Genomic DNA, 16,631 nt, shown 5'->3' with positions numbered 1-16,631 from the left:
ACAAAAGTGGAAACCCCAGGACTGTGTTAGTGCTAGGAGATAGGCCCTGCTGGCCCGATTCCACATCCCAAACTAGACATATAAAGATACCAAGTGGGGTGCCTGGGTGACTCAGTTGGTTAAGCTTGATCTTAGGGTCCTAGGATCGAGCCCCATGTCTGGCTCCCTGCTCACAACTCCCTCTCTCTCTCAAATAAAAAAAAATAAATTTTTAAAAAAAGATTTTCTTTATTTATTCATGAGAGACACACAGAGAGAGGCAGAGACACAGGCAGAAGGAGAAGCAGGCTCCCTGGACCCCGGGATCAGGCCCTGAGCCAAAGGCAGACTCGGAGACTTGAATTTAATGAATGTGAGTGTGTCCGTCAAAATTTCCTAGAGTTCTGACAAGTTCATCAGCACCTAGAACTGCCCCAGGTCCTGCACTTTTGTTCACATCACAGTAGCAAAGAGAGGTCGTGTTAAACAGTGACCGGTAACAGGTGAGTGCTGGGAGGGATGCCCTCCAGCGTGGCTCTGGCCCCAGGGAAGAGGCCGAAGCAGAGGGCAGCCTGCAGCTGTGCACACCGGCAGCCTGTTTCCATCAGAGCCAGATGAGCCTCGGGTGGAATCCTCCCAAGTGCTGCAGACTTGGGCCAAGCCTTTAAATTCAGAGCCGGAGAGGAGCTTGGACGTAGGTTTTGCCTGTGTGAGATGGAGTTTCAAGTGCCTGACGTGCCGCTGTTGAAAATCTTCTCCTTCCTGGATGCGTTCAGCTTGCTCCAGGCTTCCCAAGTGAACAGGGTAAATGCCATCCACGACCCGCTGTGGGATCCGCCCCACCCTCACCCCAAGTCCTTGCGCAGACTCCTTTCACCTCAGTCCCTGGCGTTTCACCAAGTCCCAGTTCTTGGTGAACCCAGCCTTGGACCCATAGAGCTGCCCTCACTGCTCACATTTGCCCTGTTTCAGACTCATCCAATCAGCTCCCATAAATCCAGGTCCCTGGATTTCCATTGCTTCTCTACAGTACGTTGAGCACCCATTCGCAGAATAGCAGGGTGATGCACTGGGTGTTGGGGGTTAGCATCCTGCACTCTGAGGGCCTCACGTTTCCTTAAATGAAAAAGACAAAGGGATACACAGGGGTCCCTGTGCTGACTAAAGGGTCCCATAGTTCCTGTGTCAAGTCCCCAAGTTTCTCCTGCTGAAACCCCAAGGGATTCCGAGGGCCTGTCTTAACCAAGATGGGCCCCTGCTGTCCTCATGGTGTCCCAGTTCCCCCCAGACTGGGAGGGCTTTGAGAGCCCAGATGGTGGCTGATTAACCGATAGGTGCCTTGCTCCTACAAAATGATGGCAGAGGAGGAGCCAGTGTTTGGGTATTGACTGCCTGCTTACCTCTTCCTTTGTCTCCCTCAGTGTTGGAATAGGGTTGCAGAGAATGATCACCTGTGGAGGTAGGTGAGCACAGGAAGGGAAGGGTGGGAAGGCAGGTGGCTCTCATGGGAGGCGGAGGGCATCCGAGTGTGTACCAGGAAGGCCTGTAGGCGGCTGTGCCAGGAGAGGCCTGAGTGAGACTTACAGTGAGGAAAGGGTTCATGAGACCAGGGCTCTTGAGGCGGTGAATTGACTGGGCGCAGCCTGGGGGGATGATGACTCTGTTTCCAGGAACCTGTGTCTGAAGAAATGGAGTTTCTGCAACTTCTCCCAGTGCCTGGGCTCACTGACGTGGAAGCAGTTCTTCCTCAAACAGAGAAAGCAGGAGTACCGGATGGCGTTGGCGAAGCCAGAAGACTTTACCTTCAGAGAAGCAAGTGGGAACCTCGGTACAGGGAAAGGGCTACCTTAAAGGAACGGGACAAACTTATTTTAAGAAATGCCTATTCTTTTTTTTTTTTAAGATTTTATTTATTCATGAGAGACACACACAGAGGGAGAGACATAGGCAGAGGGAGAAGCAGGCTCCACGCGGGGAGCCTGACATGGGACTTGATCCCGGGTCTCCAGGATCACACCCCAGGCTGAAGGCGGCGCTAAACCACTGAGCCACCGGGGCTGCCTGAAATGCCTATTCTTGAGGTGCCTGGGTGGCTCAGTGGTTGAGCATCTGCCTTTGGGTTGGGTTGTGGTCCTGAGGTCCTGGGATCCAGTCCCTCATCAGACTCTCCACAGGGAGCCTGCTTCTCCTTCTGCCTATGTCTCTGCCTCGCTTACTCTTTGTGTCTCTCAGGAATAAAAATCTGAAAAAAAGAAAACAGTATTCTACACACACACACACACACACACACACGTGTCTTCATTCAGTGAAGAGAAAATTAAAGCTTAATGGGACCAGGTTGCTGTGATAGCTGTCAGAGTCTCCCTGCATCTTCTCTTGACCCCCATGGTCTATGGTGCATGGAAAAACCAGAGTGATCTTTTTATGAGATCAGATCAGGCTCCTGACTCCCTTTCTCCAAAGGCTTCCTGTCCCTCCTAGAATAAAAACTTTAAACAAAAAGGAAACTTAAATAACAGAGCTTCTACCATTCACTTTACTCCTAGTACCTCTTCTAAAACTCTGAACAGTTCTCCTATGGAGAGCTCTTTATCCCCATCTTATATGTATGGAAACTGAAATGAAGGAGGAAAGGTAAGTCAGCCAGCGTCTCCCAAATGGCTAATCTGCCATTTCCATGTTTGGATGACTCTGGAGCCAGCTTCTTCTCTTCTCCATAATTGTTTCCCAAACTCTAAGAGAGCGCAGGAGAACCCACAGTTATCTTTCCAGAGTCCTCTTTAATTTGATCAGATCATCCCTCAGTTATCTGGTGATCTGGTGGCCAAGTGTTGTCTGTGTTTCCTTCTAGGAATCTTAGGACCTATGGCTTATCTGTCAGGAAATGACCACACAGTGGGTGGACAAGAGAAGTCAGTCATTTGCACGGTGTCATCAAAACACGTGCTTTGTACCTGGGACGTGCAGGAGGTGAGTCTGGCCAATGAGGAGCACAAGTAATGCATGGTCATATCCATCTTGTTTCACACAAGAAACAAGTGCTGGGGTGGGGAGTGGAATGATACTTGGAATTGGTAACAGAAGCAGAATTTCAAATCAGGTCTTCTAGCTGGTAATCTGTGACCTTTCCACTGAAACTGTAGACAGAGAAAATTTACTTTTTTATGTGTTTCTATATATAAATCTGTGCAAGGATTTATCTTCTATCAGTAACGTAGAATGGCTGTGAAATAAACTTTGGGTGTTGTGCATCTTTGTGACCTCTTTGTCTATGGTTGGCATTTGTCACGTTGGCTTTTTCAGAGAGTGGTCTCTAACTCAGATCACTTCCAAGGCACATGAAAGTCTTCTATCATCAGGACTAGTAAATGTGGTGCAAGAATCACTAGATAGGGAATTGGAAGAAAGACTCCAAAGTGAGTCCCAAGTTATTGTATTTTCTTGGCTTTCTCTGTTTGGATTTTTCTCCTTTCCCTGTGAAAATTATGTAATGACACTTTTTCACACCAGATCTTCTGAAGTATGATAAATACCCCTTTATGAATATATGAGGTGGCGGGAGAATGATGAAATAAGTCTAAAAGGGACACCTAAAGTCATGCAATGTTATATGTCAATTACATTCACTAAAGCTGAGAAAATAAATCAGAAAGGTACTACTCTCTTGGGTAACCTGCTCTAGGGGAAACCAGTCACCATGTCCTTGAGAACATCCAAGCATCCCAGTGGATTATCCACTTGGTAGAGATCTCAGGCCTTCTGCCAACAGCCAGCACCATCTTTGCAGTCATGTGAGTGAACCACCTTGGAACATAACCTTCAATCCTTCAGATTATTGCCTGGAGGAGAGGCAGCTAAAATCTTACCAGCTAGAAGACCTGATTTGAAATTCTGCTCTGTTACCAATTCCAAGTATCATTCCACTCCCCACCCCAGCACTTGTTTCTTGTGTGGAACAAGATGGATACGACCATGCATTACTTGTAGATGTATTGATTATTGTCAGCATGCTACAACCTAATGAGGAACCCTAAACCAGAGTCATTAAGTGAATCATATATGTGCTTCATATATGAAGTGAGCACAACCACTCAGTGAATCAAATTCTGAATTTGGGCCAACATAAGCTGTGTGAAATAAGTGTTTATTGCTTTGACTACTCAGCTATGGCGTTGGGCCACCATCTATGGGCAGGATAATTCCAAAGGCAGAACCAAGAGCCTAGAGCCTAGAGAGCCTAGAGAGTGGAGCCAGGAGTCCTGAAGAATCTTTCCCAAGCCTTGAATCCTGATCAGCATTCTACCAGCACATTCTCTATCAGATCTCAAGTTCTCTGGGTAGCAGTGGTTCCCATCCCTCTACTGCCATTCCCCCTCCCCTTTTTTTGGGGGGGGGGGAGAGTGTCTATAATGTTATCCTTACCTATGTTGTAATGCCCTATCCTTGTGTTTTAGGGATAACAGGTCAGACAACTTGTAAAATATACAAGTTGTTTCTTGTATAGGTCTAAGATTTTCACATCTAGATGAACTGAATCTAGAGAACTTCATCTCATTAAACAGTAAAATCTAGATTTTGAGATAGTGCCATAATGGTGAGATATTTGGGGGCATTGGGAGATGGTGAATGTATTTTGCACGTGGGAGGGACTGCAGGGTGGCTGTGTCAGCCAGTCTCTAAAATGGCGTCAATATTCCTTGTCCTATATTCATGATCTTAGGTCATCCACTCCTACTTTGAATAGGGCTGACCTTTATCACCAACTGACATTGTGGAAGTGATGGTGTCTAACTTCCAAAGCTATGTCCTGAAAGATTCTTTCTTTCCCTCTTGAGTCACTGGCTCCTAGAAACCCAGCCATAGTGTTATGAGAACCTTAAAGAAGCCCTACAGGGAGGTCCGTGTGGCAAAGTACTGAAGACTGCCAGTAGCCAGCACCCACTTGCCAGCCATATGAGTGAACCATCTTGATTGAGCCTCATCCTTATGAAGCCGACTTCAACCTCATAAGATACCCCAAGCCAGAACCACCTAGCCAAGCTATACCTGAATTTCTAGCAGAAACTGAGATAAAAAAAAAACTCCAGTTTTTATGGAGAGGGTTTATTATTTTTTTATTTTGCTTATTTAAAAAGAATCCAGTATGGTTAACATACAGCATTGTCTTAACTTCAGGTGTACAATATAATGATTCAATTTTGTATATCACCCAGTGCTCATCAAGACCAGTGCTCTTCATCCCCATCACCTGTTTCTCCCATTCTCCACCCCCTGCTCTGATAACTGTTCTCTATAGTTGAGACAAACCAAAAAACACTTTTCTGTCTTGTTTCTTAAATTCCACATATGAGTGAAATCATATGGTATTTGTCTTTCTCTGATTTATTTCACTTAGCATTATACTATCTAGATCAATCCGTGTTGTTGTAAATGGCAAAATCTCATTCTTTTTCACGGCCAAGTAATATTCCATTGTATATGTATGGTTTTTTTTGTTTTTTTTTTAATTTTTTATTTATTTATGATAGTCACAGAGAGAGAGGCAGAGACACAGGAGGAGGGAGAAGCAGGCTCCATGCACCGGAAGCCCGACGTGGGATTCGATCCCGGGTCTCCAGGATCGCGCCCCGGGCCAAGGGCAGGCGCCAAAACGCTGCACCACCCAGGGATCCCTGTATATGTATGTTTGTGTATACATACACACCTCAATCTTTTTTTTTTTCAATCTTCTTTATCCATTAACCTATTGATGCATACTTGGGTCACTTCCATATCTTGGCTATTGTAAATAACGCAATGAACATAAGAATGCACATATATCTTCAAGTTAGCATTTTTCCTCTTTTTTTTTTTCAGCTAAATATCCAGTAGTGGACTTGCTGGACCATGTGGCAGTTTTCTGTGTAAATTTTTGAGGAACCTCCATACTGTTTTCCACAGTGGCTGCACCAGTTTGCATTCCCCCCAACAGCGCACAAGAATTCCTTTTTCTCTGCACCCTTACCAACACTTGTTGGTTGTTGCATTTTTTATTTCAGCCATTCTGACAGGTTTGAGGTCTTATCTCATTGTGGCTTTGATTTTTAAGCCACCCAATTTTGGGATGACTTATTGCAGAGCAATCTGTTGGAGTTATGAATCAAAATGGTGAGGGATGCCTGGGTGGCTCAGTGGTTAAGCGTCTGCCTTTGGCCCAGAGCATGATCCTGGAGACCTGGGTTCGAGTCCTGCATCAGGTTTCCTGCATGGAGCCTGCTTCTCTCTCTGCCTCTGCCTCTGTCTATGTCTCTGCCTCTCTCTGTGTCTCTCAATAAATAAATTCTTTTTTAAAAAATGGTGATTACATTTGGGGAGGGTGGAGAAGTTAATACAGCAAGTACAAGTGGGCTTAGAAGTAGTTATATGATCAATTTATAATTGAATTTTACATTATTGTGTTCTTTTTCTTTTTTTTCCTTTTTTTCCTTTTTTTCTTTTCTCTTTACATTATATTCTTCACAATTTTTTAAAGGCTAAAGAAAATCTAGAAACTGTTTCTTCTGTCTTATTTTGAATGTACAAGATTGATGATGGAATAACAATTATGATAGTTGACGTGCTCTGAACTCCTGTGAATTAGGGAGAGTTCTTTTTTTAAAGATTTATTTATTTGGAGGCGGGGTGGAGAGAGAGAAACCCAAGCTGACTCCGTGCTAAACACGGAGCCCAACACAGGGCTCAGTCTCACAATCCTGAGATCATGACCTGAGCCGAAACCAAGAGTCCAATGCTTACCCAACTGTGCCACCCAGGCACCCCTAGGCAGAATTCCAAGAATGTTCCATGTGCTGTGGAATGTAATACAACAGTCCTATAAGAAGCCAGGCTGGTAAGTAACTTGTTGAATGTAACACTGCTATTAAGGAGCAGCACTGATTTGAGCCCAGAAGCCTGACCATTCTTTGTGCCCATCACATAGTGAGATCTTGCCTGTGAATATACTGCGTTGTTCCTTTTCTGTGTTCACTATCCCTTAAATAATTGAGATGTTTAGAGTTTTCTCATTCTTTTCCTGGAAGCAAGAAATGGATCTGATTTGGAGACTTCCAAATAAACTCTGGCAGAATGAAAGCACAGAATGAAAGCACAGAAAGCACAGCGAAGAGTTCCTTGCACACATACAGTGTTCCTCTCCTCTAGGGCACTATGATCTGGTCCAGCCCAGTCCAGCAGTCTAGCATCATGCATCTGGCGACCCTCCCTCAGATGCATCTCGCATTCACTGTGGACTTGGAAGGAACTGTCAAAGTGTGGAATTGTCAGGATGAGGATGCCCTGGCTACTCTTGCCATACCTCGGGCCTGTTTTTCTTTGGAAATCTGTCTCACAAATGATGGCCCATTCTTGATGGTAAGTGAGCCCTGTACCAAGAGATGGCCCACAAAACGAATGCCTGCCACCTTGAAAGATGTTGTGGCCCTGTGACTGTCACATCACCATCTATCTTCTTGGAGTCATCCCTACCACATACCCTGAGAGTTAAAACATACTAACGAATGTTGGCCATACAAACCTCACTAGCATCTTGGCCTTTGATCTACCACAAGTACATTTCCCTATTCTTCCAAAAAAGAAAAAAAAAACCCTCATTGAATGATTTCATGTCCATGTCTCTTCTTTCAAGTGTATATTGTACAGTACTTGATTGTGGGCAGGGATTACGGGGAGTGAGAGCTGAGGATTTGGGAAGACATTGAGGAAAAAAAGAACAGTGTTGATGTGCTAACTATTATTGAAGACAGTGCTTTGGGGCTTAGAAAGTTTTATTCCTTGGGATGGTTCTTGCAACACTGAGGCAGCTTTTCATCTCCATTATGTGACTGAAGAAACAGTGGTATGTTTTGCAGCTGACAGTGCTGCCTTCTGTGTGCTTTAGGATTTCCTGTCTCTTTCCATTGACGTGGTGGTGGTGCTTTGGTTTCAGGTAGGCAATTCTGAAGGTGACATCTACACACTGACCGTGCCTGAGCTAAGGGGTGTCTCTAAAGTCAATGCATTTAAATATAGTGTTGACCTCCTACACTGCTCTCCTGACAGGAAATGGATCTTTGCATCTGGGACACATCAGAATATCTTGCCAATGGTATGTGTTGCTCTGTGCTTTATCTTTGGGAGGAGAGGGTCAAGTATTAGGAAGGTGGGGTTTCAGGAAGTGTTGGAGAACCTGCAGGACTCAGGAAGGACCAGATGTAGTGCTCCCCCTGCTCAAAGGCCATATCACTCATAGAATCCATTGCTATAGCCAAGGAACAATGTTCTTTGAAGTGATAGTGTCTAGTTGCATAAACAAATGTTTGTTAAAATTTGCTCATGAAACCTGAATCAGCCAAAGAGATAGAGGAAGGTGAGAGATCTCAAGAAAGGAGGATCTTTGGTATCTTTACTTTAGCTTTCCTTACTTTTATCCACATTGTCTGGAAAGTACAAAGAAGTCCAGAAGTAAATAAAAACGTATCAGCCTCTGAATGTCCCTCTGGGAAAGTCTGTGGCCTTTGAGCCAGCCATTTTTATCATGTGGTACATGTGGATCAGGCACCAGAGTCCAGGGAGCTGAGAGGAGGCAACAAAAGCAAAACAGCTCTTGACTAGTTATCCAAGGAGGGAGAGATCTGTTGAACCAATGGCAACTTGATCTGGGCTCCAAAGTGGCTGGATGATTTTTGTAACTCTGTGGTTTGCCAGAAGAGCAGCTTCAGGGGCCTTGTTCTCTGCCAGACCATGACAGGCAGGATAGGAAGACATTCCTTGGATGTCAGAGGACGAGCAGGGACTTACTCAGTGTTTCCTAAGATTCAGAATAAAGTTTTGGCCACAAAACAAGAACTTTTTTTGAGTCACATCTCTACTGACTGAGTCAGCGAGGTGCCCCACAAAACAAGGACTTTTAAGGAGGCTCTTCGGGAGTCCCTCGTATACTGACATGCTGCAACTTCTCCCTTCACCTGACTACATGTGCAATAATCTCTCCATAGGTGTTTCTCACAGAGTGCTTACTGAAACCGTCAGAAGGCAAAAGCCCTCTGTGCCTCTCTATCCCATTTTCATCATGCTGCAGAGCCTGCTGGGCCCCAAGGAAGACAAGCAGGGTAACAGTGATGTACCGAAGAGGTTCTTTCAAAAAGACAGGATTTACCACCTTTGATCTAATGGCTAAGAGGACTGGGGGCAGGACAGACATCCAAGGTAGGCTGTGCCACATCAGAGACACGGTTTCTAGTTCCTTTCACACATGCATTCTTTGGAAGCTATAAATCTGTGGAAAGGGGGAAGGGGCTTTCTTTTCCTGGAGGATAAGTGCATATGTGCCTTTGACCCCCGTGCTCTGCCTTCTACTATGCTCCACCCCACTCTTGGACAGATATGTTTAGATCCTATCCTGCTTTAGGGCCTGGACCCCATGCATGCTCCATGCCTGACCTGGTGGCTACTGTCCACGGCCCCTGTTCCTGGGGCCTAGAACCTGTTACCCTGGTTCGTGATATGTATTTATCACTGACCTACCCTTCATTTTCCTCCCCATATTGAGGTCCTGTGAAAGGAGGGAGCATCTTTTTTTCATTTTGTGTAAAGATGTTGTTCTGACTGATCCACAGTTTGCCTGCATGTGTGTATGTGTTTTGCATGAAAACAGCCCATCAGGTTGCAACTTTCCTGTTGCCAGTTCATATGGAGAGTCCTATTTGGATGGGAGTCGGTGATGGCAATATGATCGTGTTTGAGAGTGGGCCATACTTGTTCCTCTTCACCATCAGTGGCCACCTGCTGCAACGATTTGAGGACCACCAGAGGACCATCAGCAACCTATGGGTGGTATGTATGAGCCTCTTCTGCCCCTGCTCGTTGCTCTGACTTTGACTCTGGGCCATTCATCCCGGCTATCCTTTGAAGGATTCTGTGCACATCCTCACCACATCTATGGATGACTCTCTGCATTTGTACATGTGGGAAGACGAAGGCCGTTATCCATACCTCAAGAGCTGCTGTCACCTGGAACACATAGGGAGTGACCTGGCACCAAGCTGGTAAGCTCTGCTTTGTGACTTAAACTTCCCTTTAAGATTTCAAATTTTGACATAAAAATATGAAGGGCTAATAAGTGAGATTTATTTATTTATTTATTTATTTATTTATTTATTTATTTATTTATTTATTTATGATAGTCACACACACAGAGAGAGAGGCAGAGACACAGGCAGAGGGAGAAACAGGCTCCATGCACCGGGAGCCCGACATGGGATTCGATCCCGGGTCTCCAGGATCGCGCCCTGGGCCAAAGGCAGGTGCCAAACCGCTGCGCCACCCAGGGATCCCCTAAGTGAGATTTTTTTAAAAAGATTTTTTTGAGGATATGTATAAATAAACTTCTGTCCAAAAAGCAAATTGCTAGTTCTTGGAATATGTTCACAGCCCTTGCAGTAGATTTCAAAAGCCTTTCCAAAGGGGCTCCCATTTGTTTGCCCAGTATCTTCATCAGAATATCCTCAATATTTTGTCATTACCTTTTTTGAGTTCATTAGTCATTTGGGTTACTTCTTTTTTTAAGACTTTATTTTTTCATTTGAGAGAGAGAGAACATAAGCAGGGAGAAGGGGCAAAGAGTGAGGAAGAAGCAGACCCCCCACTGAGCAGGGAGCCTGGTACGAGACTTGATCCCAGGACCCTGGGATCATACTTTGACCCGAAGGCAGACTCTTGACCCACTGAGCCACCCAGGCACCCCTGGGTTGCTTCTTTAGTGAGCTGTTTTTATCTCCATTTTAGTTTTCTTCTAGATTGCTTGCCTTCATCTAAATTGTTTTTCTCAAGCTTTTATATACTGTAGATAGAGGTCTTGTCTTTGTATATACCTTGTTGCTTGTCCTTATGGGTTTATTCTTGGTAATATCTAACACAATACAAATACATATATCCTTCAAACTGCCTGTACCACTAGCAGGAATTTACTTTGATAGTAAGCCTCCAGCAATTAGAAATACATTGATTGTCTTGCAACATGAGTTGTGATTGCCAAATGCTGGAAACTAATTGCCCAAATGTAAGAGACTATTTAAATTACTATGGCTTATACACATAATGGAGTACTGTGCAGCTGTAATTTAAATCTTTATGTTCCATTAAATTATTTCCAGTGTTTTTGAGGCAAAAAAATGAACTATATATAACTGACATATAATTATGCTTAGCAGATTTTTTATATTCATCATCTAATATATCTTAGCCTACTCTGAGTCATAAATGCTTTTTTTCTCCTTTCAATAATTTAAAAAATTTATAAAAAGATTTACTTAGCCCAAGCAAGGGGAGGGATGTGGGGGGGAAAGAGAGAGAGAGAGACAGAGAGAGAGAAGCAGCTTCCCCACTGACCAGGGAGCCAGGTGTAGAGCTCAATCTCACAACCCTGAGATAATTTTTAAAAGATTTTTACTTATTTTAGAGAGAGAGACAGAGACAGAGGTAGCCCACAAGCAGGGTGAGGGCAGAGGGAGAGGCAGAAGCAGATTCCCCACTCAGCAGGGAGCCCAATTCAGGGCTAGATCCCAGGACCCTGAGATCTTGACCTGAACTGAAGGCAGACACAACCAAATGAGCCATCCAGGTGCCTCCAGTGATTGACTTTTCTGAATATTGAAACAAAAAAAAGATTTTTTTTTATTTTTTTATTTTTTTCAAAAAAAATATTTTATTTATTTATTCATGAGGGACATAGAGAGAGAGATACAGAGACACAGGCAGAGGGAGAAGCAGGTTCCACATAGGGAGCCAAATGTAGGGCTCAATCCCTGGAGTCCAGGATCACGCCCTGGGCCAAAGGTGGGCACTAAACTACTGAGTCACCCAGGCGACTCAGATGATCTCTTTAATGCTGAGTGAGTTTTGGTAGTTTGGTTTTCTGGGAATTAGTCATTCATCTAACTTGTTCCTTTCAGTCTGTTATATATCTGCAGAATCTGGTGATTTCAACTCCTTCAATCCTGATATTGGTAATTTGTCTTTTTTTCTTTGTCAATCTTAATAGAGGTTTCCTTATTTTTATTATTTTTTTGAAGAAATAGCTTTTCTTTTGTTTCCCCCTCAGTTTTATCTCTGTCTGCTCTGATTTCCTTCCTTCTTGCTTTGGTTTATTTTGTTCTCTATTTTTTTTTAAGATTTTGTTTATTCATGAGAGACACAGAGAGACAGAGACATAGAGGGAGAAGCAGGCTCCCTATGGGAGCCCAACGCAGGACTTGATCCCAGGACCCTGGGATCATGCCCTGAGTGGAAGGCAGATGCTCAACCACTGAGCCACACAGGCATCTCTGTTCTAATTTTTGAGGTAGAAACTTAGATTATTGCTTTGAGACTTTTTTTTTTTAATTTGAGTGAACACATGAGTGAGCCAGAGGAGGGGCAGAGGGAGAGAAGGAAGAGAATCTCAAGCAGACTCCATGCTGAGTGTAGAGCCCAAGACAGGCCAGATCCCACAACCCCAAGATCACTACAGAGCAGAAACTAAGAGTTGGTCACCCAACTGACTAAGCCACCCAGGCATCCCAAAACCTCTCTTTTTAAATATAAGCATTTGATACTCTAAATTCCTCACTAAGCACTGCTTTGGCTGCAACTTACAGATTTCAACTGATTGTATTTTCATTTTCACTCAGTTCCCTATACTTTCTATTTCCCTTTTCCTCTTTGACCCATGGATTATTTATTTTCCAGTTTTAATTTAAATTCCAGGGCCCCTGGGTGGCTCAGGTGATGATCCCAGGGTCCTAGGATGAGCCCTCAGTTGGGCTTCCTGCTCAGCAGGGAAGTTGCTTCTCCCTTTCCCTCTGCTCCTGCTTGTGCTCACTCATTCTCAGAGTCTTTTTAGAAACTCTTATTTAGGGCAGCCCAGGTGGCTCAGTGGTTTAGTGCTGCCTTTGGCCAGGGGTATGATCCTGGGTCTCCAGGATCAAGTCCCATGCCATGTCGGGCTCCCTGCATGGAGCCTGCTTCTCCCTCTGCCTTTGTCTCTGCCTCTCTCTCTGTGTATGTGTCTCTCATGAATAAATAAATAAAATCTTTAAAAACAAACAAAAAAACCTCTTTTATTTAGAAATAAATTCCAGTTAGTCAACATATAATGTAATATTAATTTCAAGAATAGAGACCCATGGATTATTCAAAAGTGTTTTTATTTTTCAAGTGTTTGGATATTTTATTGCTTTTCATTGATTGCTAGTTTGAATCATTTATAGAGAGCATACTCGGTATGTTCTTCATTCTTTTCTGTTGAACTTTCCTTTGTGAGCTAAGGGGTAATCTGTGTTGGTGAATGTTTGGTATGTGCCTGCAAAGAATGTGTACCCTGCCCTTGTTGGGTCACATGTTCTGTCACTGGCAATGGCGTCACCTTGGTTGATTATCTGTTTCAGTTCCTCTATAGCTTTTCTGATTTTTGACCTAGTGGTTCTATCAATTATGAGAGAAGATTGTTGAAATTTTTGACTATGAATGTAGATCTATTTTTCCTTTAAATTCTATCAGTTTTTATTTCATGTATTTTGCAGCTCTGTTATTTGGTATATACACATTTGGTATTACTATGTCTTTTTGGTTAGTTGGCCCTCTTATTTTTGTGTAATGTCCCTCCTTGTTCTTGGCAATTTTCTTTGCTCTGAGGTTTACTTTACCTGTTATTAATTTAGCTACTCCTACTCTCTCTCAGCTAATGTTTGTATGTGACATTGTTCTCCTTTCATTTACTTCCAATCTACTTATATCATTATAATTAAAGTGAGTTTCTTGTAGACAGCATCTAATTGGGTCATGTTTTTATCCACAGTGTGCCAAGATCTGTCTTTTAACTGGTATATTAACTTTTCTTATTTCAGCATTTGGGAAATGTTATTTCCTTCTGGCTTCTATGGTAGCCAATGAGAAATCCACTGTCATTCAAGGTGGTGTTCTTCTGTAGATAAAGTGTCATTTTTCTTGGTCTGATTTCAAGTTATTTTCTGTCTTTAGTTTTCAGAAATTTGATGTGTTTGATGTAGATTTCTTTGAATTTAACCTGCTTGGGTTTGATCAACTTTTTCACTCTGTAGGTTTACCAAATTTGAGGAATTTTAGCTATTACTTGTCTCTGCAGTGCTTGAAGGGAAGAGGAAGGTGTGCCACCTCTACTCACTTTAGTGCAGGGGAGGAGATGGTCAACAGGGATCTACCTCAGTCTTTGCTGGGGGTGGGGAATGGGGCAGGGAATGGTAAAAGCACCACCTTTGCTTGGGTTAGTGCAAGGCAGGGATGGTCAACAGAACTCTACCCCCAGTTTCTGGACTCCTGAAGAAAAGGAGTATTACCTCAATAATACAGGATGGGAATGGTTGACAGGGCCATGCCTCACAATCTCTACATCTCCCCCATGGGGAGGGAGGCATGGCCTCTTTTGGGTATTCACCTGGAATAGGGCAAGTGTAGTCAAAGGGAACAGAATTCTATTTTAAAATAAATATATTCTTTCTTGGGGGACCTGAGTGCCTCAGTCTTTTAAGTGTCTGCCTGCAGCTCAGGTCATGATCCCTGGGTTCTGGAAGTGAGCCCTGTATCAGGCACTCTGCTTGGCAGGGAGTCTGTTTCTCCCTTTCCCTCTCACCTTCCCCCCTGCTTGTGCTCTCATTCACATTCTCTCAAGTGAATAACAAAAAAATCTTTAAAAAAATATTCTCCATCATTACTAAATAATATCTCTGATTTGCTAGATTATCTTGATCATTCTGGTGATGCTATCTCAGAGCAGTTTGAAGTTGCTACTCCTGCAAATAGTAATCAGCATGACTGTGCCAGATCTGTGCAGTCAAAACCAAATCTAAGAGTAACTTCAATGATCAAAGGACCAATTAATTTGCGAAGAATACTCATATCTTTGTTGGGGTCAAATTTAGTATTATCAACTATGTCCCTTTGTCCACTGATTTCGTTTTTTCTGTTGGCAGCTATGTCTCCAAAGCAATATGTGATAACATGAGCATAGTATGTGTGGTGTCAAGAATTCGTGAATCCAGCATTCTGGTGATGTATTCTTTGCATATGTAATGTGGAAACTAATGGAATTAACCCTACATCATTTCCCTCCATGTAGTAAAGAGATTTCTGTTTGCAAACCCAGAATGATTATTTTAGTAATATTAGGAAAGAAGCAATGACTTAACTACTGACAGTAAATCAGACACTATAATGGATACTACAGATCCGGCACTATACAGATAGAATGCAGAGCAACATATCCTTTGTCCTTGCCAGTATAGAATACCAAGGTAGTCAAATATAACTGGTCATACAAATCAATTCAAAGGAAGCCTATAACTGGGGAAAGCATGACTGTAGATTAAGGCTGGTTTAAAAACAAAGGCATGAGGATGCCTGGCTCAGTTGGTAAAGCATGCAACTCTTGGATTTTGGGGTTGTGAGTTTGAGCCCCATGTTGGGCATGGAGCCTACTTTAAAAAAATTGTAAAAGTGAAGGTCATCTGTATTAGTGTTCTCTAATACATCTATTTTTTGCTTACATTTTAGAAAAACAGATGGTAATACTTAAAGGTAGCTACAAGAGACTCAGAATATGGATGGTAGGAATATGTGCTCATGAAGACTAGGAAATAGGAAATATAGCAAAAGCTAAATCACATGAAAGTTTGGATTTGTATAGCATCACAGCCACTGTAAGGGACATGATAAAGCACTGCCCCCTAGGTTTGTATCATTGGCTCAGGAGAGAGAGTACTGAAAAATCAAGCCTAAGATCCACAGGTCTACAGTCCTGGCTTTGAGAGGAGGGGAGGACTGGAAGAAAGATGATGTGAAGGAGTAGACTGTACTCTAATGGGAATGTAATCTAAATGGGAGATTTCTCCAAGGAGCAGTGTGGGTTTCCAGGCTGTTAAAGTGCCCACCATTCCCTTTTCCTCGAAATAAACTTCAAGCTCTAACCAGGAGGATAAAGGAAAGGAAGTCAATGAAGGGTCTCAGGAAATGGAGAAGGCTGGGAGGAGAACCTGATGTGAGATGCTTTGTAAACAGCACCTGAAAATTCTGGGACATTTGCATGTTTGGTTTACGTCAGAATCAAAGTCAGCCAGTAGGAGTATATACTAACACAAGAGTGGAAAGTCACATAGACATTTGCAGGATATAATCCAAACATTTTGTTTTTTAACAAAGGGGGGAAAAAGACCCACATTGTGTAGATCTATGTTTTTCAAAGATCTTTTTAAAGATTTTATTCATTCATGAGAGACAGAGAGAGGTAGGCAGAGGGAGAAGCAGGCTCCGTGCCAGGAGCCCGATGTGCATCTTGAGCCCGAGACTCCAGGATCACACCCTGAGCCGAAGGTAGACGCTTAACCACTGAGCCACCCAGGTGTCCCTCAAAGATCCTTTTCACTGTCATATATAAAACTGATTTAGAAGGAGCCATTGCATACACTTGAAACTAATATGTCATATGCCAATTTTATCTCAATTTAAAAAATGTAGCCATCATGACTAGGGAAAGCCAGAGAGGCCACGGTCTTGCTTAGAATCTCTGTCATAAAGGGACTATGTGGTGGTGGACATGGAGGTAGAAGATGAGATAGAGGAAAAAAATC

The 16,631-nt window shown here is 43.2% G+C and overlaps 1 protein-coding gene across 1 annotated transcript; it reads left to right on the top strand.

Moving 5' to 3' along the window:
- The first annotated feature begins 693 nt into the window (after positions 1–693).
- FBXW12 (F-box and WD repeat domain containing 12) lies at positions 694–15,800 on the top strand. Its single transcript, XM_055343898.1, has 10 exons — positions 694–783; positions 1,401–1,438; positions 1,650–1,807; positions 2,831–2,949; positions 7,159–7,368; positions 7,943–8,101; positions 8,991–9,201; positions 9,650–9,828; positions 9,907–10,040; positions 14,979–15,800. Exons 1-10 carry the CDS (start codon positions 694–696, stop codon positions 15,076–15,078), a joined length of 1,398 nt encoding a protein of 465 aa, XP_055199873.1. The 3' UTR covers positions 15,079–15,800.
- The last annotated feature ends 831 nt before the right edge of the window (positions 15,801–16,631 follow it).

The sequence above is a fragment of the Nyctereutes procyonoides genome, unplaced genomic scaffold (assembly GCF_905146905.1).
Source record: "Nyctereutes procyonoides isolate TBG_1078 unplaced genomic scaffold, NYPRO_anot_genome, whole genome shotgun sequence".
In the NCBI taxonomy this organism is placed as follows: domain Eukaryota; kingdom Metazoa; phylum Chordata; class Mammalia; order Carnivora; family Canidae; genus Nyctereutes; species Nyctereutes procyonoides.
This window is presented reverse-complemented; position numbering and strand designations above follow the sequence as displayed.

Excerpts from the sequence above, each read along its gene's own strand:
- FBXW12 (XM_055343898.1), top strand. The coding sequence starts at position 694 with ATGGAGTTTCAAGTGCCTGACGTGCCGCTGTTGAAAATCTTCTCCTTC. Across the intron at positions 784-1,400 it reads AGGCTTCCCAAGTGAACAGG|TGTTGGAATAGGGTTGCAGA; the intron begins GTAAATGCCATC and ends TGTCTCCCTCAG. Across the intron at positions 7,369-7,942 it reads ATGATGGCCCATTCTTGATG|GTAGGCAATTCTGAAGGTGA; the intron begins GTAAGTGAGCCC and ends CTTTGGTTTCAG.